This window comes from Epinephelus fuscoguttatus, linkage group LG17 (assembly GCF_011397635.1).
Source record: "Epinephelus fuscoguttatus linkage group LG17, E.fuscoguttatus.final_Chr_v1".
Lineage (NCBI taxonomy): Eukaryota > Metazoa > Chordata > Actinopteri > Perciformes > Serranidae > Epinephelus > Epinephelus fuscoguttatus.
In genome coordinates, this window is record NC_064768.1 from 38,844,313 (window position 1) to 38,867,620 (window position 23,308).

Genomic DNA, 23,308 nt, shown 5'->3' on the forward strand with positions numbered 1-23,308 from the left:
AGGATTTAAATCGCCATTAAAAACATCAACGAAGAAGAAGAATCCAAAGTTATGACCGGAAGTCTTTTTTTCTTGCTCACGCTGTTGAGGAAACCTGCAGTTCTACATATTTCCTCCTCGACTCTGAAGGTAAACACTTCCCTAACATGTTTGAAGGCGGGATATAACGTTGAGAGAAGTACATGTGTGGTCCGTCTGTGTTTTAACATGTTCGTGTCCTGTATACATGAACCAGCGACGGCTAACTGTTGGTCGTGTAAGCTAATTTAGCTGCATCTGGCGGCTAGCGAGCGTTAGCAGGTGCTAGCTAACGTAATGTGAAGGCTCGATAGCAAGTGGTGAAACGACAGCTAGTGAGGACAGGGAAATGGATATTTGTAAGTGCACATGCGGAGCTAAAACTAGCGTTAATGTAGGTTATTAATACTTTTAAGTTAGCGTAACTGATTAAATGACAGAATTCAGCTACAGCTACTATTCAGACGGGTTAAAGTTTCTTTATAAAATATCAACCTGCGTTACTCACACATAAGAGTCAGGATATTTTGTAACCTAGTAGCTTCCAGGCTTCAGTCTAGCTTTGACTAACACTCACAAAGCAGTGGTTATATTTACTGTGTCTGTAGTGATCCGTCTCCCTTTACGGTGCATTTACATCTTCTTAAGATATTAACACCCTGTTAGCAAATCATATTTAACCCTCTGTGCTTTTTACATCTTATATTTACCAGCATACCTTAGTTAATACAATTTCTCATTTTTATTTTAAAGCACTGTCTACAAAAAAAAAATTTGTCTTGATATCTGTGCATATATTTATTGTATTTATTTGTGTTTAACCCATATTTAACCAGGTAAGTCCAGTTGACATCTACAGTCTCTTTCACAAGGGAGACCTGACCAAGACAGCAGCACACAGAAAGTTACAGCCAAACAGCCACGCAATAAAAAACGTTAAAATAAAAAAGAAATGTTAGAACACCTACGCATGATGACAAAACCCAGCCGACACCTTGGGGTTAGCGAGGTAACGTCAGGGTTAACTCAAGCTGGTTCTCTTTTTACCATGACAAATCACCATGGTAACTGATGCTGAACAGCTGACCCGATCACAGCCTGTCAACACCCCGACCTCTGACCAATCAGACCACTGAAGACAAAAGTATCCATGGACCAAAATCCAGGGTCTCAGGTAAAAAGAGGAGCTCATGTGTTGTTACAGGTCAGTAGAATCATCTCATTGTTTCCACTGGTTTTAAACCAGCTTGTAACAAACACAGAGATGGTTTACACACTGAACACATGATTTTAACTGATGCAAAGTTTATTTTAGTCGCAGTGACAGTGTTGATATTTGACGCTGTGATTCATCACTGCAGCTCAGAATAACATGAGACACCTGTGTGATGAGAACGAGGATAAAACAGATCATATTCAATTAGTAAAATAATCCCCACACTGTTAATCAGCTCCTGTTATTATAAATGACACGTCAGTCAGACAGACGTCGTCAGTCATTAACTACTTTTCCACTCTTTACTTCAGCAGCAGAAACAGTCTGGTGTTACTTTAAAGTCTCTGTGTGACACATTCAGAGGAGTTTCATCATCATCACACTGAACAGCAAAAAATACTAATGTCACATAGAGCTCAGTGATACCTGCACAGAATTGAAGTCTCGGCTGACAGTGAATGTTTGAGTGGTGTTTTCGATATTTCTAGATTTTCCATTTCAGGATTACAGACTGTTGTTTACATTCCACACCACTGACATTTTAGTGTCTCCTTCATTCATGGTTCTGATGATGTTGCTCGTATTTAACAGCCACGCCTCTTCCACATGAACACGCTTGTAGCTGGATAGGAAAACCCAGAGTTGACAGAATTAGTTCATAACCAGCTTTGTAGTACCAGATATACAGGCGCACAATGTGACAGGTTCGTTAAACCACATAACAAAAAGATATCCTGAGTGAGTTGAACTGGCTTTGTAAAACAGGCCTCTGGTCACGTAGTTTCAAATCTTTTAAAGCTAATTGCAGAGCACAGAAAAGCTTTCTTTCCTAGCTTGGTCTGTGAACTAGGAACAGACAAAACTAAATCTCAGGATCTCAGACTGTAGCTTCAGTCAGATCTCTGTCCAATCAAAGTGCAAATGTATGACAGGAGTTTACCGAGTATGGCTTTAGAAATGAACAAACACCAGTGACTGAGCCTACAAAAGGTCAAAGATGGCCGACCACCCCTGGAATAAAGCGTACATCTATCTATCAATCTATCTATCTACGTTACTGCGGAGCACGACGGGTAACTGTAGTGACATGAGTTGCAGATTTATTTAATTGTAAGTCTGGGGGTTTAGCAGCTGACCCAATGTTGGGTCTAGAAGAAAAGATGACAAACGTGTTTGTGGTGTTTTGTGTTTCTCTGAGTTAAAACTACTGAATCAGCTCAAGTGTAAATGAGTGCTGCTCCGTGTTGTGTTAAAATTATACCGTGTTGTCTGTCATTGCCACTGCGCCTGTTAAGTATCGCAGGTTTTTCTGCTTGTAACAGTTACCAGAGATGATAAAACAAGACACAGAAGAGTCTGCCACCCAGGGCGGTGAGGACGCTCCACCTACAGCAGGAGGGATGGAGTCACCTGCAGCTGCTAAAGACAGCTTGAACAGCAACAGCCCTGAAGAGTCTGAGCCACAGACGCCACAGACGCCACAGACAGACACAACTCCACAAGGTGATGAGGCAGGAAGTGAAGGTAAGGGTTGAATTATTTACAAGGCAATCTCTATGTTGTTGACAAGACTGCCTCTGTAACATGAGAACCATTTATAACATGGTCAGTAGGGAGGGGAGTTTGTTGTCTTCTTGTCAGTGTGGTTTCACATCTTTCTCTAGAGTCCAAGAAGAAGTCAAAAACTTTTTTAATCATGTTCTTCCCTCCACTGTGTGTAGTCGCAGAGGGAGCACTTCCATGTGACATGGCCGAGGAGCTGAGCCGTCAGCTCGAGGACATCCTCAGCACCTACTGTCGGGAAAGCATGTCAGACGACGCCAGCACGGTGCCCAACGGCCAGTCACACAGCCCAGAGCTCAATGGGCTGACCAACGAGAGGGAGGACGACAAGCCAGAGGGCAAAGTCAATGGAGCCGGCAACGGCGTGGAGAAGGAGCAGAAGAAGAGTCAGGAGAAGAAGAAAGTGAAGGGTCTAGGTGAGGAGTAATGTAGTCCAGACTGTGTAGTACATGTTGCTTTCTACAGATGCAAAAACTAACTCTGATTCTGTCCTCTCTCTGTTTTCCTTGTTCATGCAGGTAAAGAGATCACTCTCCTCATGCAGACTCTGAACACACTCAGCACCCCAGAGGAAAAGCTCGCAGGCCTCTGTAAGAAGTACGCTGAACTGGTGAGTGGACTCCTTTGTAAATACGGTGATATGGATGTTTGGTGAGCCTGGAGCACAAACAGTTTTTTCCTGTTTTTGCAACAACCTTTCTTTTTTATCTTTGAGCACACACTCATTTTAAAGAAATATTTGTAGAACAGTGTGGCTCGTCAACATTTATGAAAATGGCTCAGAAAAATATGATATAAATTGATAAAAAAACACAGAGGTGGGGCTTTAAAACAATAAGACATGGTTTCCTGGGCTCGTCAGCTGAGCTCTGTGTGGACACAGAGGAGTGCCTTTCAAGAGATGCAGCGATCTCTGTCAAACAGACACAGAGTGGTGCAATGCAGATCTTTGTCCTGTGACCTCAGTCCATGCCAGGTGGCCTCAGATGATCTGCTGGGGCTGTGTGTGCCGTCAGAAAGCTTATGTTGACTGCATTTGTTTGTGTGCGCACGTTTGAATGGCAGAGCATCTGTTTGGATGTATGTGAGCCGGAGAAAGCTGATGTGTGATTTGGCATTGTGTCAGAGCTGATGGATGAAGAGGATGAAGGTGGAACTGCAGTGATGTCATGCAGGAGGCTAGTCCACTGATGGACCCTGATGAGGACTGTTGGGGGCAGCTCTACACCTGACAGGATGGATGTAATGGGGTGTAATGAAAGGCTAATATGTCCTACATTTTTGAACAGCTTTTTAGAAACAGAGCTGAGTGTACTACAGACAAGATTAATGTTGTTTTAATATAAATGAATCAGGAGTTTTTATGACCCCACACAGATCAGTACATTTAAACCATCATCCAGCAGCAACACCCCGATAACAGCTGCTGATATAAGTCTAATCTTTGACAGTGACACCTCAAAACACGTCTTTGTTTTCGTGACAGTTGGAGGAGCACCGTAACACCCAGAAGCAGATGCGAGTGCTGCAGAAGAAGCAGAACCAGCTGGTTCAGGAGAAAGACAACCTGAGGAACGAACACAGCAAGGCCATCCTGGCTCGCAGCAAGCTGGAGAGTCTCTGCAGGGAGCTGCAGAGACACAACCGCTCACTCAAGGTACGAAAACAGCACCGATATCAAGAGTATAGACGCTGTACTCATGTATTGATTCAGTAATTGACTTCAGCAACCATAGTCTAAGATCCAGCTTTATCCAGTTCATAAATATATTCAAATGTGGTGTCAGACTCCTCAGAGAAGCTGCCGTATATTTACTAAGCATCAGTTATAACACAGTATATGTACATGCATCTGCTCCAAGTGTTTTACATAAACTGGTGTTGGACAGATATTTACCAAACTGTAGTTAGTGGAGGTGCATTAAGTTAGGAGTGAAATCAACACGATTGTTCCTTCTGAACACATCGTCCACTTCTGTCCGTCTGCAGGAGGAGGGGATGCAAAGAACGCGTTTGGAGGAGGAGAAAAGGAAGGAAGTGACCTCCCATTTCCAGGTGACACTGAACGACATCCAGGCTCAGATGGAGCAGCACAACGAGAGGAACGCCAGTCTCCGACAAGAGAACACGGAGCTGGCTGAGAAGCTGAAGAAGCTCTATGAGCAATACAAACTGCGAGAGGAGGTGTGTGTGTGTGTGTGTGTGTGTGTGTGTGTGTGTGTGTGTGTGTGCGCACTTTGCTCCACAACTGCATCTTTGAAGTGCAGCATGTTTGTATGTATAACTCACATTTTTACTGGATGTGTGATGAGGCTTTTTCTCTCTCTGACCCTGTGAACCCTCCACCAGCACATAGACAAGGTGGTAAAGCACAAAGACCTGCAGCAGCAGCTGGTGGACGCCAAGCTGCACCAGGCTCAGGAGCTGCTGAAGGAGTCGGAGGAGAGACACGACAGAGAGAAAGAATTTGTAATTATCCACTGAACACACACAAACACATTCACATCAACAACAAAACAAAAGCAGTGCACTTGGTCCTTAAACATCAGTGTTACAGTTATTTGTGTTTCTCGCTCGTCTCCTCAGCTGCTGAAAGAAGCAGTGGAGTCTCAAAGGATGTGTGAGCTGATGAAGCAGCAGGAAGTTCACCTCAAACAGCAGGTTTCCCATCAGGCTTTGCTCCTCACCTTTATAGCTCGACTGTTGAAATGTTTGCACCCTAATGTGATCCAACCTGTTGTTGTTCTCCAGCTGTCACTTTACACAGAGAAGTTTGAAGAGTTTCAGACCACTTTGTCCAAAAGCAATGAGGTCTTCACCACATTCAAACAGGAGATGGAGAAGGTGAGGCTTCTGTGTTACTGTGGAGGTTCAGCATAGACAGAAGTGTATTTGCCTTTAGTGGGATTTAACAGTTTTCTTTCCTTCATTCTACAGATGACCAAGAAGATCAAGAAGCTGGAGAAGGAGACGGCCATGTATCGGTCCAGGTGGGAGAGCAGCAACAAGGCTCTCCTGGAGATGGCAGAGGAGGTAAAGCAGCATTAGTTTATATTTATCAGTCTACTTATTTTTTATTGTATTTCTCCTGCAGTAATCAGTGTGTAGCTGCTGCCATGTTGAGGCAGAGGGTGCTGTCTGTAGCTCTGGCTGAGGGTGAGAGGCTGTCAGCAGATAAACAGAGATCTGTGTGGGTACATGAGACCCTAAAAAAGAGGCTGGATCATGGGGAGTACCACCAGTTGGTCCAGGAGCTTCTCCTCCATGATAGATGTCTCCAGGCATATTTTAGAACGACTCAGGGGCAGTTTGACAACCTGCTGTCTATCATCAGGCCGTATAGCTCTGGGTATCCAGCAACCACTACCACCAGTTTCTCCTCCATTGTTTACCAACTGTAAACTTGTTGTCGTGACCACCACAGAAGGCCTGCCTCTCAAATCATCCCATCGGACAATGATGAAAGAGAGATGACGTGGGGCGCTTTTCCACTTTGAGTTGAAGTTTTTTTAACTCGAGGAGTTCAGCGCGCTTCGGCAAAAACGCCAGGCGCCTAGAGCGCAGAAATACGAGGCACAAGTTGCAACAACCGCAAGCAAAAAGCTTCATTCTCATTAAAAACAATTACAGAAAGTTGCCTCCAGCTGCTTTAGGCCCGTTTCCACCGCAGGAACTTGGAGTAATTTTACAGGGCCGGGGCCGTTGGTGCGTTTCTGCACCGCGGGAGCCACCCCTGAAGGACAGAGTTCTGGAACTTTTACAGGGGCTAAACAAGTCCCTGCCTCGGAGTTGGTACCAGAAAAACTCCTGGCTGGGGCTTGGGGATTACTTGGTGCTGATCGGATATACTCAAGGAGGCATGTGACGTCAACAGAAAGCGGCAAAATAGCCGGCATTTTTAAAACTCATCAGATGAGAGTTAGCTCGTTCATAGCTTCAGTAACTCAATAAACGGTCCGTGAAAAAAATATTTTTTCCAGCGGATGTCTCAGTTACAACATGATTGAGCTAGCAAAGCAGTTTTGTGTTGCTATGTGTGGTATTTATTCAGTTTTGGGAAATCACGCTGTCTAGAAAGCATCAGTGGCTGCAGCTGACAGGGACAGCTAACAGCAGCAGCAAAGCTAACATCAGGACATCATCTGTTAAAAGCCTCCCGTTGTCGGATACGACATGAAGCTACTCCAGTTAGCTCAATCATGTTGTAACTAAGACATCTGCTGCAGAAAATATTTTTTTCACGGACTGTTTATTGAGTTACTGAGTTATTACAGACACCGCTATGGGCTAACAGATAACAGCTAATGGCGTCCCTACGCCCCTACGTCACCCCGGTCAAAATGGTCACGTAACGATTATGTCACATCCAGAGCCCGGTAACTTTACAGGAACCTTTCTCCTACTCCGCTCTCTCAGTGGAGACATGGTGGTTGAGAGGGCCGAGCGAGAGGGCGTTCCTGTAGTGGTTCCTGCCCCCCAGATAGTACCAGGAACTTCTTCAGTGGAAACGGGCCTTTTCTGTGTGATCAGGGCCTTAGATGGCTGGAACATGGTGCATGTTTTTATGCAGGCAATATGTTTATGGGTTGGCCGTTCTGTTCATTCCATTCTCATGCACATAATATGTCCAGAATACCTGCAGGACATATCTTCAAATTTGGCACGAATGTCCACTGAAATTCAACGAGGAACTGATTAGATTTTGATGGTCACAGGACATGGGTCAAAGTCACTGTTACCTCGTCTGTCTCAGTCTTGTATCTGCAACATGTCACATCATAATGATCTGCAAAAAGGAATTGTATCGATCTTCTGTGCTGCCGAGGGGAAAATGTGTGTGAAGCATCCGTGTTTTTCCAGACTGTAACTGCAACTTGACAGGCTCGCAGCGACAACCGCAAGGTGGTAATTCTAGTTTGTATAGATATATATTCAGTTTAGCAAATGTTCTGGAGGCAAAGGTCTGAGGAAATGTTACATATTATATCTTTTAAGTTCACAATTATTTGTACAGAATGGATGAATGTGTTGTGTGATGAAGTGAAACAGCAAATTATTTTAATGAGCTGGCCTTAAAAATGTGATTCGAAATATTACGTTACAGATTTATTCACAGTTTGTCTCCCAGATTGTGTCAGTGCAGGTAACTCTCACACTAAAGAAGAAAGGCTGACATGTGCATCGTTTGTGTGTATGTGTGTATGTGTGTGTCGTCTACAGAAATCTGTGCGGGACCGTGAGTTTGAGGCACTCCAGGGTAAAGTCCAGCGGCTCGAGAAGCTGCGGCGGGCTCTAAAAGTGGAACGCAACGAGCTCAACAAGAAGGTTCAGAACCTCAGCGGTCAGGATGGAGGCACAGCAGGAGCCCCCACCAACGACCCAGGGACTGACTCCCCCTCTCCACCACCTACAGACTCTTTACTGGAGCCCAGCGGCCACCCTGTCCCAGACACCACGCCCTGCTCCCAGTCCTGCCACTGTGAGCCAGAACTGGACACAGACAGCCTACTAGAAGAAGCAAAGGCTCTGCCTGTGGCTGCACAGGAATGAAGCACCGCTGCTCTCAGTCTTCTCTTTCCCCTCCAGCAACAAGCCACCTAGCAAGCAACAAGCCACCAGCCTGCAAGCACCCACTCCTCTGCTGGATGAAGCTCATCAGATAGCAAGTGTAACTTGTCTCCTCCCAGCATGCTCTGCAGGCGTCATGAAGGTGATGAGAAGATTGTGCCTCGCCTGTCAGTACATTTACATGCACACAGTAACTGACTTACAGTGAACAACCTTATTAAGATAATAGTTTGATTAAAGCATTTACATGGTTTGCATCTTTCCTGCAGTAATCAGATGCTGATGATTCATTCATTAGTCTGGTTAATCTCCACAGGCAGACTACAGGAGACATGTTATTGGCTCCACAGAGCGGTATTTGTTTTACAAGTTCATAAATGAATTAATTTATTAGTTGTAAAATGACCCCAGTTTTTGTGGCACTCCAAAAACGTGTGACACATGCTGCTGTTTGAATAGAAACATGACTTATAGTCCTCTGCCTCTCTGGAATACGCCTCACAAGAAATCAGACATGAGGGGTCGACATAACATAGGAATTAAAAAGAGAAGTGACAAGTTATTCAGCTCTAATGCTCACTCCAACATAAGGGGGATTTATACTTATACGGCAGACCTTTCGCCGTAGCCTACGCATGTGACCTGCACCGTTGTGAGCCTTTATACTTGTGCAGTGGTGTGTCTGTGTCACTCTGCAGTTACACCTCCAAAACACAAGTTGGCAATGGAGTTTTTATGGCATTTTACATTGTATAAATTAGCCTAGCAGCTAGGAGACTTTTTCCTCTACTCATAACATTTATAACATTTAACAAAGGTAATGTTACAAAATTCAGCTCCATTACAGCTCACAAGGTTCACTGACAAAACAACTGTCTTATACTAAACACATTTTCCAAACAAATACAACATGCTAACGTTATTAGCACAAGCCTATGGCATTTTACATTGTATAAATTAGCCTAGCAGCTAGGAGACTTTTTCCTCTACTCATAACATTTATAACATTTAACAAAGGTAATGTTACAAAATTCAGCTCCATTACAGCTCACAAGGTTCACTGACAAAACAACTGTCTTATACTAAACACATTTTCCAAACAAATACAACATGCTAACGTTATTAGCACAAGCCTGTGGCATTTTACATTGTATAAATTAGCCTAGCAGCTTGCAGAGATTTCCTCTGCTCATATGAAGCCAGGATAAATCACACACAGGACTTAAAATGCTATTTTAGTGGAGGCTTTATTGTCTTCACAATTTATTGTTTCTTATCTGTGAAATTAAAGTAAATCAAAGCTTTGTTTCCACTGAGGGAAATGGTTTCAGCTTACAGAGACAGACAGGTCGTCTGCATCACCGCAACATGTAGTTACATTTCTGGGGAGGTGCACGACAGGCTACGGCGTAGATACAGCATCAATTCGACGCATAAGTATAAGTCCCGCCTGAAATCTTAAAGGAACAGTTCAAAAAAAAAACTTATTTACCTTTTACCTGTAGAGCTGCTTATCAGTCTAGATAGTTTTGATGTGAGTTGCAGCGTGTTGGAGATATCAGCTGTAGGAATGTCTGCCTTCTCTCCAGTATGATGGAACTAGATGGCACTCAGCTTGTGGTGCCCGAAGCGCCAAAAAATATTTTTGAAAAACAAAAAAGACATTGTTGTGAGCAGTTTCATGTAGGAACTATTTTCTTTCTACCCAACTACACCTACCAACTGTATCACTGCGCAGACAGAAGCGTGCATCTACACCTAAACAATCTAGACTGATAAATAGCTCTGCAGGTAAGAGGGAAAATATGTGGGTTTGAATTTGAGGTGAACTGTCCCTTTAGCTTGACTAAGACATGATGGCTGCAACAACCTGTACTGCTCTGACTATTAGAGTGTGTGTGTAAATGCAGACTGCCTCTGTGTTGTATTGTTAGATACACATTCCCTTTTTGAAACAGCGCTGCTTGGGATGACACAAGCCAATCTGACCAGAGGGATCATCGGAGGGTTTGTGTGTGTGTGTGTGTGTGTGTGTGTGTGTGTGTGTGTGTGTGTGTGTGTGTTCGTGTTCCAACCACTTTGATGTACATTTGGTTGAAAGGAGTTTGATTCACAGCTTGCCGAGTCCTAAAGGCCACTGAGAGTAATTTAATGATTATCTGTCAGGTCTTAACGGGGATTTGAAGCAGATCATTTCTGCAGTCAATCCAAGTTCTTAATAAAATAGAAATAATGTAGAGTTCTATATAATTATTGAAGGAAATTTCTCATTCTTTCCTTTATTTTTTTTTTTACTTGGCTCAAATGTTCAGAACACTTTACGATATTTGTCGTCACATCAGAGTTTGCCGTTCTTCGCTCGTACACCATGTTAGGGAGGCGTTTCTTTGTTTTCTTGTTTGCATCACTTCGCTTCGTTTCCATAGCATTTAAATTATGTAGTCTGTATTTATTGTTGACAGCATAATCTGATATTGAAATGTATGTATCTCACAGAGCACCACTATAAAATAAATGTTTATTTTTTGATTACTTTAGAAAATCTATAAAGGTGATACTTTTATGACCAACGTTTCATTCCTAATCTTTGAGTTCAGTTGTTGGCGACATTATTTCCACATGTTTTTCAGTCAGCTTGTGACCTGGTGACGACGACCACTTGAAGCCTGTTTAACTCTGTATGTGTGTGTGTGTGTGTGTGTGTGTGTGTTACGTGGCTACGATTGTCTCCTCCCAGCCCTGATAATTGCAGTAGCTTGTAATCAGGTTTTAACTAGAGAATGTTAAAGGACCTCTATGCAACGCTTGCCTCTCGGTTTTATTCTGTGGCAGTCTCAACTGACAAGCACTTAGCTGCGAATGTATATTCATTATCTCCACTGTCCTGCATGGATGTATTGTATAAACAGACAACATATCTCACAGCAGAACTTTATTTTTGCGTAGAACCTCGTTAACTGCCTCTCAATAGTTTGACATTGAAGGGAAAACGCTGCGTCTCTCTGGTGCTGTTAAAAGGTGCAGTGTCTGAGCCCAGTGGGAAGAAGGAGAGGGAACACGAGAGAAAATGTTAATGGACTTCTGAATTGTAGTTTTCACTCCCGAACATGTCCATTTCTCCGCAGACTTCATGTACTACTCAATATGTAGCATCGCTAACAAGGTGTCATCTGTCGGCTGAAATAGAAATGGCAAACCGGATTTCTTCCATTGTCCCACGGGACAGATTCATTGTACCTCTGGTCCAGTGGTGGATGTGGAGGTTCACTGACCACGAGAAGGAACCAAAGATGTTTCCTTTTGTTGTCTTTTGCAGTACTTTTACCTGGCCCTGTATATTTTGTTTCTTGTTAAATAAAAGATGTAACAGTGTATGTTTGAGCTGTTGGCTTATTTACAGAGCGCTAAATGTGTTAAAGCATGTTTCAGTATGAAAAAGATAAAATGCAGGAACCTGCAGCAATGTTCATCACATAGCACAGGAATTATAAAGCTCTGTAATGCTCGCTCCAACTTAAGGGGGATTTATAGTTGTGCGGTAGAGCCTACACACGTGACACACAGTGTTAGTATTTATACTTGTTCTATGGTGTGTCTGTGTCACTCTGCAGTTAAACCTCCAAAACACTAGTCGGTGGCGGAGATCTCTGTGAAGTGAAGTTGATTCAAAACACACATTAAACACACAGTAAACACACATTAAACACACATTAAATACACATTAAACATGGCTTAATAGAGACAGTTTCAAACACGTGTACACAAATCAGCTTCACTATAACTCGCAGCATCCACAGACAAACACTTGTCTTTATCTGGACACATTTTCCCCACAAATACAACATGCTAACGTTATTAGCACAAGCCTATGGCATTTTACATTGTATAAATTAGCCTAGCGACAAGCAAACTGGGTGTCTGTCAGGGATTCTCTCATTTGTGCACATTAGACAACAAAACCCAATCTGAAGACTGTCCTATGAAATGCAGTCAGATTTTTTTTCTTGATTGTTCATTGAATTAGTGCACTGTCTACTCTGCTTCACCCTGCTCTTCTCATTCCTCTCCTGACTACACTGATGACTCGCCTGGACCTTGTGAACATCAGAATCCTCCCCCGATAGTCGAAGTACTGCATGACAAGCTACGTGAGTCTAATATCCTTCTCCACCTGCACACAGTCGTGTTTGCCCTCCCTCCAAGTTCTCTAGTGCCTTTTAATGTGGGACAGCCAGATCCTGAAGCTTCATGAGAGCATTCTGGTATGCAGCAACATTCAGGAGCCCCAACAGGCACCGTTCACGTGGAGCCACCTCAGCCCCCTGTTCAGAGTACTGAAGCCTTCCAGGGGACTGCGCTCTCAGCTCATCATGTTATGAGACCTGCTCCACACTCATCCCAAGCTTCCTCAAATATTCCTGTATCTCTCTGTGGATTGAAAACATCATCTGCTGTGCAGCATCCAACCCAAAGACAACCTGCACCAGCTCAGACCTCCTTAAAGAGTGAAATGGAACCTCCTGCTTGTGCTCATCTGTCCCAATCCACACACCACTGAGTTGATTAAATCCTTGAATCAGACTTCCATAAACTCCTAAATGTTCTTCACACCCTCTCGCTCCCACTTCCACTCCGTATCTGCGTTCACACAGAAGATCCACCTTGTTAAGCGCCATCCCAAACCAACTAGTGAGGAGTGGAAGTGAGTTATAAAACCGACTAACTGACCACGTGCAACAATGAACAATTCATCACGGAAGACACTTTGTACAAATAATGTTCCACCACAATATAGGCAATATTTTTAATTAGATGTTGAAACATGCCAAGCTGTTTTTTTGAAAATGACCAGTAGGGGACATGGCATTGCTGCAGAAGCACGGGGCCCTGCACAGATTTGGTCCTAAGTGACTGAGCCTTGGTTCCTTCATCATAAAACCTGTAAGTTATCTTTTATTTACAACTCTTTTTATTTGAGGATTCAAAGTTAAACAAACAGTGGCAGTAGAATAAGAGTGAAAACAGAATTTCTGACACAAAAATGCAGAAAATATTCAACAAGTCAAAAAAAGCGATTTTTCATACGTGCATAGAAAGTTTGCAAAATATAAACAGATAGAATTTTTGGTTCTGTTTGAAACAATAATAAAAGGTAAAGGTGATAATAAAATAAAGATTAAATTAAATTGACTGCACTCTCTAATAGCAAAGAGTGTGGTCAGTGGATCAGGATCAGCTGGTCTACCGAGGATGTTTGATAGCGACTGAAAAATATTTTGCAAATATGTTGTGACTGATTGCCCACAACGGTCACATGCTAGACTAATATCAGGACATATTTTACAGCACTTATTTTTTGATAAGTGAAGTTTACGCAATATTTTAAATTGCGAAAGTCCATGTCTAACAAACTGAGGAGGAATGTACCTGTGATTGGGCTCTTGTCCATGACTCTTCCGAAATAGCAACCCTGAAATCATTTAAGTTAGTTAGTTGTAAGCTGTCTTTAATATAGGTGTCGTAAACTGTTAAAGTATATTAGGAGTTTATTATATGAAATATATAATGACGAAAACTCTGTGTGTGTGTCTGTTCCACGTTTTTCTCCTCACTGACTTGGTCAATCCATGTGAAATTTGGCACAGTGGTAGAGGGTCATGGGAGGATGCCAATGAAGCAATATTACATCAATTGGCCAAAGGGGGGCGCTATAGCAACCAATTGAAATGTCAAACTTTGAATGGGCATATCTCATGCCCTGTATGTGGTAGAGACATGAAACTTTGCACAGAGATGCCTCTCCTCATGAGGAACACATTTGCCTCAAGAACCCATAACTTCCGCTTATATAGATTTTCTGCCATTTTGAATTGTTTGAAAAACACTTCAAATGGATCTCTTCCTAAGAAGTTTGAGCGATCTGCATGAAACTGGGTGAACATAATCTAGGGAGCAATATCTAAAGTTCCCTCTTGGCAAAAGTTGGAAAACTTCCTAAAACTGAGCTTCTATAAGGCAATGAATATTGCGGAGGGCGTGGCTCATCACATAAAGGTGTATAACATCTCAAGGGTTTCACCCATCACCACACAACTTTGTAGGCATATGACCACACATAATCTGAGGGGACCCCTCCATTATTGAGCCCATCAAACAAAGTGGGGCCGCTAGAGAGCTCATTTCTTATCTAGGCCTAACCGCCATATGGATTTTTACTAAACTTGGTAGATATGTAGAACAGGACGCCTCAAGGTGACTGGAGAAATTTAACTCTAATTGGCAACTGGGTGGCGCTATAACAACAGAAAAATGCTTCAAAATGGCTAAAATGCGACCGATCGCTGTGGCTCCCCCGGGTCCCATGTCATTGGTCCGACCTCTCATTAGTCCGACGTCCCATTTTTCCGATATGTGATTATACTAGGCTATACTGTATTTGCGTACCACAGAGGATCATCAAATGGACAAAAGTAGCCACTGGTCGAGATACAAGTGTCATAGAGAGGAGAGAGTGAAACACCATAACCTCCTGTTATTAACTCTGGGGTCAGGGTTGTGTGGGGAGCTCTCCCCGGTGCTGAACGGCTCCCGGTGGGCATATTTCTGCCCTGATGGTGCGCCACGACCGGCTCTGGGTCAGCTGGGAAAGGCTTGAGGCGGGGCAGGCTCACGGCTTATGTGTTTGCCACTTTGTTTTTCATTTTAACCCACACCATGATCTTTTCCTGACCCTAACCAAGTGGTTTTTGTGCCTAAACCTAACCAGACCTTAACCACAGGGCATCATGATGATTTCGGAACAACGGGACTTCGGAACAATGGGTTTAATATGGTTGGAACAATGGGCTGTCGGACCAATGGGCAGACCCCGCTCCCCCTGTGGCTGAATGTTTTGTTTTTTCTAATTTTTGGTATGACTAAGTCATGGTATGGTATGCTGTATTCAATGTGTATGGACTTGTAAACTGTATTTCTAGTTTGTTTATGCTGTTTTGCAGCAGTTTATTGTGTGCTTTACTTTAATCCATTTAAATGACATTAAAACACTTTCATTACCTCACTAATTAATATGAACATTTTATTTTTAAAAATTATAAAGTTTGTGATATTTTAAGGTAAAACAAAACTGAATGGACACACTGTTGTGGTTGTTTCATTAACTACCTACGACACGCTAGAGTGGAGGATCACCGTTAGAGGACGCGCTAACGCCATCTTGTTGTTTTTCCCCGGAAGTGCGTCACCTTCCTCTTCCGCCGCGGCTCCGGCGCCTGTAACACGAGTGTTCATCTTTTCCCTCTTAACGTGAGGCGAAGTAAAGATACTGGACCGACTGGAAACACGTTGCTGACAAAATGGTGTGTATATTCCTCAGTAACGGTCTTGTATGAGTTAAATGATTTCCAGAATAACGTTTATCCTCTTACTGAAACTGTTAGCTCCAGTTTAGCTAGCATGTTTAGCTACCCGGGCTAACGTTAGCTTTCATATTAGCCACCGCTAACATATGTGTTAGCCTCTGTTAGCGGCGTGATGTGGGCGATGCAGGGTGATTCCCCAGCCTCTGATAGCAGCTGGAGCTGGACAGGTGTAGTGTGTGTGTAGGTTAATGAGTAAACTCAACGTTAATATCAGGTTTGTCAGCACAGACCACAGCCTTAGTTGGGTTCCCTGCCAGGCAGCGCCATAACAATGAATGGAGCGAGCTGCTCAACTGAAGACTGTTTGTACCTCAGGTTGACAGATTAAAGTCTTTTCTAAATCATTCAGACTGTCCAGATACTGATGTACGCTGCTCCCCACAGAAACCCATCCTGCTCCAGGGCCATGAGAGGTCCATCACTCAAATCAAGTACAACAGAGAAGGAGACCTGCTCTTCTCTGTAGCCAAAGACACGGTGAGATCATAGTAATAAAATGTCATCATGTTATTCTACCTGCGTGTATGTTTGGCGTTAACTTGTATTGTCATGTGTCTCACTGTAGGTAGCCAACGTATGGTACTCTGTCAATGGAGAGAGGCTTGGCACCTACAATGGACACACAGGAGCTGTGTGGTGTGTCGACTGTGACTGTATCCTTTGCTGAGATGTACACTGTTGTTTTAACTTGAACATAGGGCTGAGTGATAGGGGCAAAAAAATTATATCTCGGTTTTCACAGGCTGACAGGTGATACACGATGTACATATTTATTTTCTATGAAATGGGCTCCATGTTTAAAGTTGCAAGTCAAAGCAACATTTGAGATGTCACAAGCACTTTTATAAACACAGACTGTGATCAGGATAAAATGCAATTACAGGGGCTTTATTCCCTGTTTGAAAATAAACAGCTGCACAACTGAAAAATGATGTATAGAATAAATAAATAGAGCTGTACGTTAACTTTATGCACACAGCACTGGAGCTACAGAGGTTTAAAGGTTTGCAGCACAGGACACTAAACTATAACATGATTATAAAAGGATCAAGTAGGTTTGAAACAATTAAAAATCTTTGTGGGCAGAGTTGAATGAGTCTAGTGCTGGAAAATTATTTAAATATTTTTATTTATTAAGCCTACTAATCTCAGTTATGCACAGAGCATTAACAGAGAGGCTGAGGTAGGGACGGAGACAGGAGCCCTTTTTAAACAGGAATTGTGCAAATGTGCAGGAAAGCCCAATCAGTCTTTTTTCAGCATTGGCAGTATAAAAACAAAATCGGGGAGTGCAGCAAAATGCCGCCTACCTACTTTTGTTTATACAGAATGTGCCTTTTTTGGGGCAATGGGGGGCGTGAGCAAGTAACAAAACATGTAGCTCAGCGTGTGACGTAAACAGTGACGTGGGAGGGAAGCCGCGGCTGGTCAGTCCTTCGGCGATTCTCTCGTAAGTCGGCCCGTCCTTCACCGTCCCCGTCATCTGACGGTTAATGGCCTCTTCGTTTGCTTCGTTTGTCTCCCCAGTTGCTCATCTTTACAGTGTCTGTCAGGTTTGTGTTTCCCTCTTGCTACTAGCTGCTCGCTAATTCCTGCTATCAGCTGTTTCCTGTTTATCCACCGCCAGTGGCTCGCACGTGCAGCGTCATCAACAGCTCCTCCCACAAGTCTTCAACAGCCCCTCCTGTTGCGGAAGGCCGCCTCGGTCTGTTTAAACCAAAAAGGTTCCACCAATATGTCTACCCTACGAGGCGGAAAATTGGGCACCTCGGATCAACTCGCCAATCCGGCTCTGTGTGTCTAAACACTTGCAGCTTGCCGGCAAAACAGCCCAACATTAGCGGAAAATGTGGCAGTGTAAAAGGGGCTGGAGACAGTTTCAGTGTCACAAAATAGACTACAATTACTAAGAAGAACGGTGACGCACTGTTATCCACCTCACACACAAAGTAGCAGCGCAGCGCTGGATTGCACGTGTGCTGAGGTCATTTCAGTCATTTCACAGACTGGTTTAGCGTGGCACATGCAACATATAGACCGATGTCACACTGTAGACTAACGAACAGACAGATTAAACAGAGGAGCAGCTTTGTGTCTCTCTGAGTGTTGATGGAGAACTTGTGAGTGAGAGAGGGGGCGGAGCTGTGAAGAGAGTGTGACAGAGGAGAGATGAACACTGGTATGAGTCATGTAACGCAACTTGACCCTATATCGATATAAACAGTGTTGTCTAAATTTATATCTTGCTTGAAAATATATCGATATATCTTTCGTAGTCATTGTATCACCTAGCCATACTTGATCAGATGTAATGTTAGATCTCATGTGAGCTGGGTGTCATACATGTTGAGCTCCTTAACATGTCCACCCTCAGGGGACACTAAAAACGTATTGACGGGATCAGCAGACAACAGCTGTCGACTGTGGGACTGTGAGACAGGTATGTAAAAACAAGCTGCAGTCCAGGAATGAAATGTGTGTGTTTCTTGTTTCCCCGGTCAGTTAATTATCAGACTTACCAGATCAAGCTGTAGTTTGTGATTGTCGATCCACTCACCCTCCTGTCTCTGTCGCTGTGTGCCGCACAGGTAAACAGCTGGCCCTGCTCAACACCAACTCTGCTGTGCGAACGTGCGGCTTCGACTTCAGCGGCAACATCATCATGTTCTCCACAGACAAGCAGATGGGTTACCAGTGCTTCCTGAACTTCTTTGACCTGAGGGATCCACAGCAGATCGGTACACAGCACACGATACACGTAGACGTCTATTGAATTGAATATTCCCCTTTTGTCATTGTGTGCCCTTTAGAATTAACTTATGTTGCTTTGGTTTATAATATTAGGAGGAGGAGTTAGATACAGTGTTTATGGATGCAAATGCATAGAAGATGATTGTAAATCAGTCATCTTGTAAGTGTCAAATTATCGTTTTTTTTTTGTATTGACAAAGTAAAAACACTACTTTTTAGAGCTGACCCCGACTAAGACTGTTCCTAGTGGACCAACAGTCCTCATCAGGATCCATCAGTGGACTAGTCTCCTGCATGTTTCTGATATGAATGTAATGATTAAATGATATATTTTGGTGGTTTGAGTTGAGGTACCAGCCCTGGAAATTGACCTGACTCCTGTCTGACTGCTGAGCGTGGACACTTCCTGTGTCTGTCCTTTCACATTAAAGTCACACATGGTCCAGTCATATAGGTTTTGATTTATTTTGACAAGGCGCTGCGCCTGTTACTCCTGATAGAGTTTCAAGTTTTTGTATTTCTATGACTAAGCCACCAGTGAAATCTTACCGACTGATGACCTTTCTGGTTGTCTAACGTTTGGTCGACTATGAGGGGGGCAGCCCTATCTTGTGATTGTGTCATGTTTGTAAAAAAAATACAATTTATTTTGAAGTGTAGTGAATTTCCAGCACTGAGCTTTTAATATTGAAGTGCCGTTTCCTGCTGTAGAGTGAGCGACTAACGGACAGCTACTTAACAGAGACAGCAAACTAGCTTGACGATATGGCCAAACTCAAGTATGACGCTGGATGTATTAAACTGCATGGACCTTGAACTAATGACGAAGGAAAAATCTGGACCAGTTGGGAACCACTGATCTAGACCATCTTCCATTATTCACTGTCAGTGGAGCAGCTCCTTCCCTACCCTATGACCTCACAAATTAGAGTTTTAGCACTTTAGTTTTTGGATTCAGCAGAGTTGTTCATGTTCAGTAATATTTCTGGACCGTCTCAGACCACAGGGATAACGTGTGAATTTTAGTTTCCCTTCAACTGAACATTTTCTGGTTCGTCTGCTGACACTCCGTTTGCCATCACACAGAACTGATTCAGACTGTATTCACCTTTTGACAGTCGCCCTGTCTGAGAATATATTGATCAGCAGGACTATGTCTCCTCTCAGAGGTATGCTGAGTGAGTCTGTCCCTCTGTCTCTGCAGAGGACAACCAGCCGTACCTGTCAGTACCCTGCAGTGACCACAAGATCACCAGTGCTGTGTGGGGACCCCTGGGAGAGTTTGTCATCGCTGGTCACGAGAACGGAGAGTTCAACCAGTTCAGCGCCAAGGTTGGAGACACACACTCTTACAGGGAACATACGGGAATGTAATAAATGATCATGGATATTTGGCCCCAAACAATAAATAACCTAGAGTGGAGAACACCTTCTTAGTTTGCCTGTAAAGATGTCTAAACCTATCGCAGTAACTGAAAATATAAATGTGAGATTTCAGACAAAGTTTGTCTTGAAGAGAATCTTTAAAGTGAAATGTTGTGACTGTGTTATCTGTGGGCAGTCTGGAGAGATCCTGAAGAAGGCCAAAGAGCACACCAAGCAGATCAACGACATCCAGACATCAGTGGATCTCACCATGTTCATCAGTGCCTCCAAGGACAACACCGCTAAGGTACGATGTCTGGGTCCTCTCCTGGTCGTTGCAGCTATAAACCAGACAGCATGTGAAGATTTGTGTCACCACACCGCCTGCTGTTTGATGTGACAGTTTGCCTTTTTCCTCTCAGCTGTTTGACTCCACTTCTCTGGATCACATCAAGACTTTCAAGACAGAGAGACCGGTCAACTCAGCTGCCATCTCCCCCATCATGGATCATGTAAGTGAATACTTGTGTAGTAACAAGTGAAGGCGCTGTATCCTACAACCAGACGACTTTTCAAGCAGGTTTACTGTCAGGGACGAGTTTCCAACGTGGGAATAAAATCACGACAGTTGATCTCATGTGATCCTGACCGTTTGATGTAAAGTGGTCATAAAACTTGAACGAGTTGTCTGAAGCTGAATTTACATCTGTGCGTCAGCTCTATGCAGACCTTACGCTGCAGCCTACACTGTTGTGAGCATTTATATTTGTGTGGTGGTGTGTTTGTGTCACTCTGCAGTTACACCTCAAAAACACTAGTCGGCAGTGGAGGTTTATGTGAAGTGCTGTAAAGTTTAGTTGATTCAAAACACACATTAAACACACATTAAACATGGCTTAATAGAGACAGTTTCAAACACAAGTACACAAATCAGCTTCACTATAACTCGCAGCATTCACAGACAAACACTTGTCTTTATCTGGACACATTTTCCCCACAAATACAACATGCTAATGTTATTAGCACAAGCCTATGGTATTTTACATTGTATAAATTAGCCTAGCAGCTAGCAGAGATTTCCTCTGCTCATATGAAGCCAGGATAAATCACACACACACTTAAAATGCTATTTTAGTGGAGGCTTTAGTGTCTTCACAATTTATTGTTTCTTATCTGTGAAATTAAAGTAAATCAAAGCTTTGTTTCCACTGAGGGAAATGGAAATGGAAATTCCAACACTAATCTACACAAACAGTAGGGGTGTAACAGTACACAAAAATAACAGTTCGGTACGTACCTCGGTACACAAGTCATGGTTCGTTTTTTTGTTTTTTTTTTCGGTACAGTAATGAAAAAAATAGACAACTATTAAATATCTTTTACTTATTGGTAACCTTATTAAAACATACCACCACAGCAGTTAACTCTTTTTACACAATTGTTGAATGAAACAAATATATATAAAATCCTGCTTTTTCACATTGTTTGAATGAAAATAGAAATATAAAAGTGAAAAATAAAATCCTGCTGTTTATTTAACACATTTTTTGAATGAAAAATATAAATATAAATTTCTGCTTAAACAATTTTACTCAATTAAAATAAAAAGTATAGTGCAGCTGGTCAGCTTTAAAGCCTGCTCAGATTCAGTTTTACTAGGAACTTACTTAGCTTTCCCACTTTGTTAAAGTGCAGTAAACAAAACATGCTTCAATATCTAAAGTGCAGCTTAAACAATTTTACTCAGCTCCAATGGCGTTGGTTATTTAGCGCGATCAGAATGGTCAGGGAAACGCTCTTTCTTTTTAAACGACGACGATATCGTAGTTTGCACCAGATTGCTTTTTCTAGTTGTGCCAGTTAACGTTTAAACTCGGGTGATGTGGCTTTAGATGCGTTAGCATGTTAGACGTGTTTCCAAGTACATACCCAACCGCTGTTCTGCAGTGTCAGCACACTGCTTTTGTCTTGTCAACTTCTTTATTTCCATCTTCGTATTTTATCCTGAAACCAAAGTGTTCCTGAACGGAGGACTTAAGGTTTGCGGGTGGGTCTTCAGGTTCGTCAGGCTCACTTGCCATATTGTCAAAATGCGAGAATGCACTGCACAAAGTGAAAGCGGGGATTTACGGTCGGATTCGGTCCATCACTCAATTATGTCTGTCAGGGAACTAGATATTTTAAATGGTTTGGCTCACGAAAACGGAATTAAAATAAAATAAAATAATGTCCTGCACCCAATAATTCGGTACAGGGTTGTGCCGAACCAAAAGTCGCGTACCGAACAGTTCGACACAAATACGTGTACCGTTACGGCCCTAACAAACAGCCAAAGTTAATCACAGTTTTTGTCACGTTTAAGCTGTCAGTCTTTTCAAAGTCGTCCATTGTACGGTAGATAAAACTGTGTCTCATCCCAAACTTTTGACACTTGTGTTCTGTGCGTGTGATTCAGGTGGTGATGGGAGGTGGACAGGAGGCCATGGAGGTCACAACCACCTCCACCAGGATCGGCAAGTTTGAGGCCAGGTGAGTTAAAGGGTGTTGGAGGTTCGCAGCAGAGGACAGAAGAGAACCTCCTCATATTAGTAATGAACATGCAGTACTTTGAGTGTTGAGGGGGCGGGGCTCCAAATGTGCTAGGAGCGCCACTGGCTTGGTCACATTTCCACTGCACCACTGACTTTTCAAAATGAGGCGCTAACCTGCTTTTTCCTCTCCACTCAGGTTCTTCCACGCTGCCTATGAGGAGGAGTTCGGCAGAGTCAAAGGTCATTTCGGCCCCATCAACTGTGTGGCATTCCACCCTGACGGCAAGAGGTAAGAGACGGACACACCTGGAAACACACCGCTCTGTGAGGCAGGCTGGTCAAAAGTTCTCTGTGTGCATCGCTAACTTTTTTTCTGGTGCTTATCGTTTACAGTTACAGCAGCGGAGGAGAGGACGGATACGTAAGGATTCATTACTTTGACCCTCAGTACTTTGACTTTGAACTGGAGGCGTAAAAAGCCAGGCCCCCCCGACCCCACAGCTACAGCTGACGTCGCACTCAGTCCAGTCAGGAAGAAGGAATAACAGACTCAAGTGCATTTACAGTGTAAACACCTGGCCTCAGTCCCTCCATCTGAACTGATCTGAAGTCAGTGCACGTCTCACAGATTACTTCAAATAAAGGTAAAGACGTCACAAGAGAGTTTCTGGTGTTTCTGAAGTCATTTTTCTAACATCACTGGAAACTGTCTTGGTGGGATCACAAGCAGTTTTTGTACCCTGGACCTGCGGAGCCTCGTGACTGGACTTACAACCCACACTCCCCGATTCCCAAGTCTATTTAATCTGAGTTATTGATTTAGTTTCTGTTGTAAGCCATTTCACAACAAGTCACCATAAAAGTGCTAAATTCAA

The 23,308-nt window shown here is 43.2% G+C and overlaps 2 protein-coding genes across 2 annotated transcripts; both read left to right on the forward strand.

Moving 5' to 3' along the window:
- Nucleotides 1-11,737, forward strand: txlna (taxilin alpha). Its single transcript, XM_049602037.1, has 11 exons — nucleotides 1-129; nucleotides 2,557-2,758; nucleotides 2,956-3,213; nucleotides 3,316-3,407; nucleotides 4,284-4,454; nucleotides 4,787-4,981; nucleotides 5,147-5,266; nucleotides 5,384-5,458; nucleotides 5,549-5,641; nucleotides 5,735-5,830; nucleotides 8,018-11,737. The coding sequence occupies exons 1-11, from the start codon at nucleotides 52-54 to the stop codon at nucleotides 8,345-8,347; spliced, it is 1,710 nt and encodes a 569-aa protein (XP_049457994.1). The 5' UTR covers nucleotides 1-51; the 3' UTR covers nucleotides 8,348-11,737.
- Nucleotides 11,738-15,608: 3,871 nt separating this feature from the next.
- On the forward strand, nucleotides 15,609-23,308 carry eif3i (eukaryotic translation initiation factor 3, subunit I). The gene is made up of 11 exons (XM_049602114.1): nucleotides 15,609-15,723; nucleotides 16,171-16,263; nucleotides 16,352-16,439; nucleotides 18,161-18,226; nucleotides 18,375-18,524; nucleotides 19,742-19,869; nucleotides 20,099-20,209; nucleotides 20,325-20,414; nucleotides 22,358-22,431; nucleotides 22,630-22,722; nucleotides 22,827-23,308. Exons 1-11 carry the CDS (start codon nucleotides 15,721-15,723, stop codon nucleotides 22,906-22,908), a joined length of 978 nt encoding a protein of 325 aa, XP_049458071.1. The 5' UTR covers nucleotides 15,609-15,720; the 3' UTR covers nucleotides 22,909-23,308.

Excerpts from the sequence above, each read along its gene's own strand:
- eif3i (XM_049602114.1), top strand. Across the intron at positions 18,227-18,374 it reads ACTGTGGGACTGTGAGACAG|GTAAACAGCTGGCCCTGCTC; the intron begins GTATGTAAAAAC and ends TGTGCCGCACAG. Across the intron at positions 22,723-22,826 it reads TTCCACCCTGACGGCAAGAG|TTACAGCAGCGGAGGAGAGG; the intron begins GTAAGAGACGGA and ends TATCGTTTACAG.
- txlna (XM_049602037.1), top strand. The coding sequence starts at position 52 with ATGACCGGAAGTCTTTTTTTCTTGCTCACGCTGTTGAGGAAACCTGCA. Across the intron at positions 2,759-2,955 it reads TGATGAGGCAGGAAGTGAAG|TCGCAGAGGGAGCACTTCCA; the intron begins GTAAGGGTTGAA and ends CACTGTGTGTAG. Across the intron at positions 5,267-5,383 it reads ACGACAGAGAGAAAGAATTT|CTGCTGAAAGAAGCAGTGGA; the intron begins GTAATTATCCAC and ends TCGTCTCCTCAG.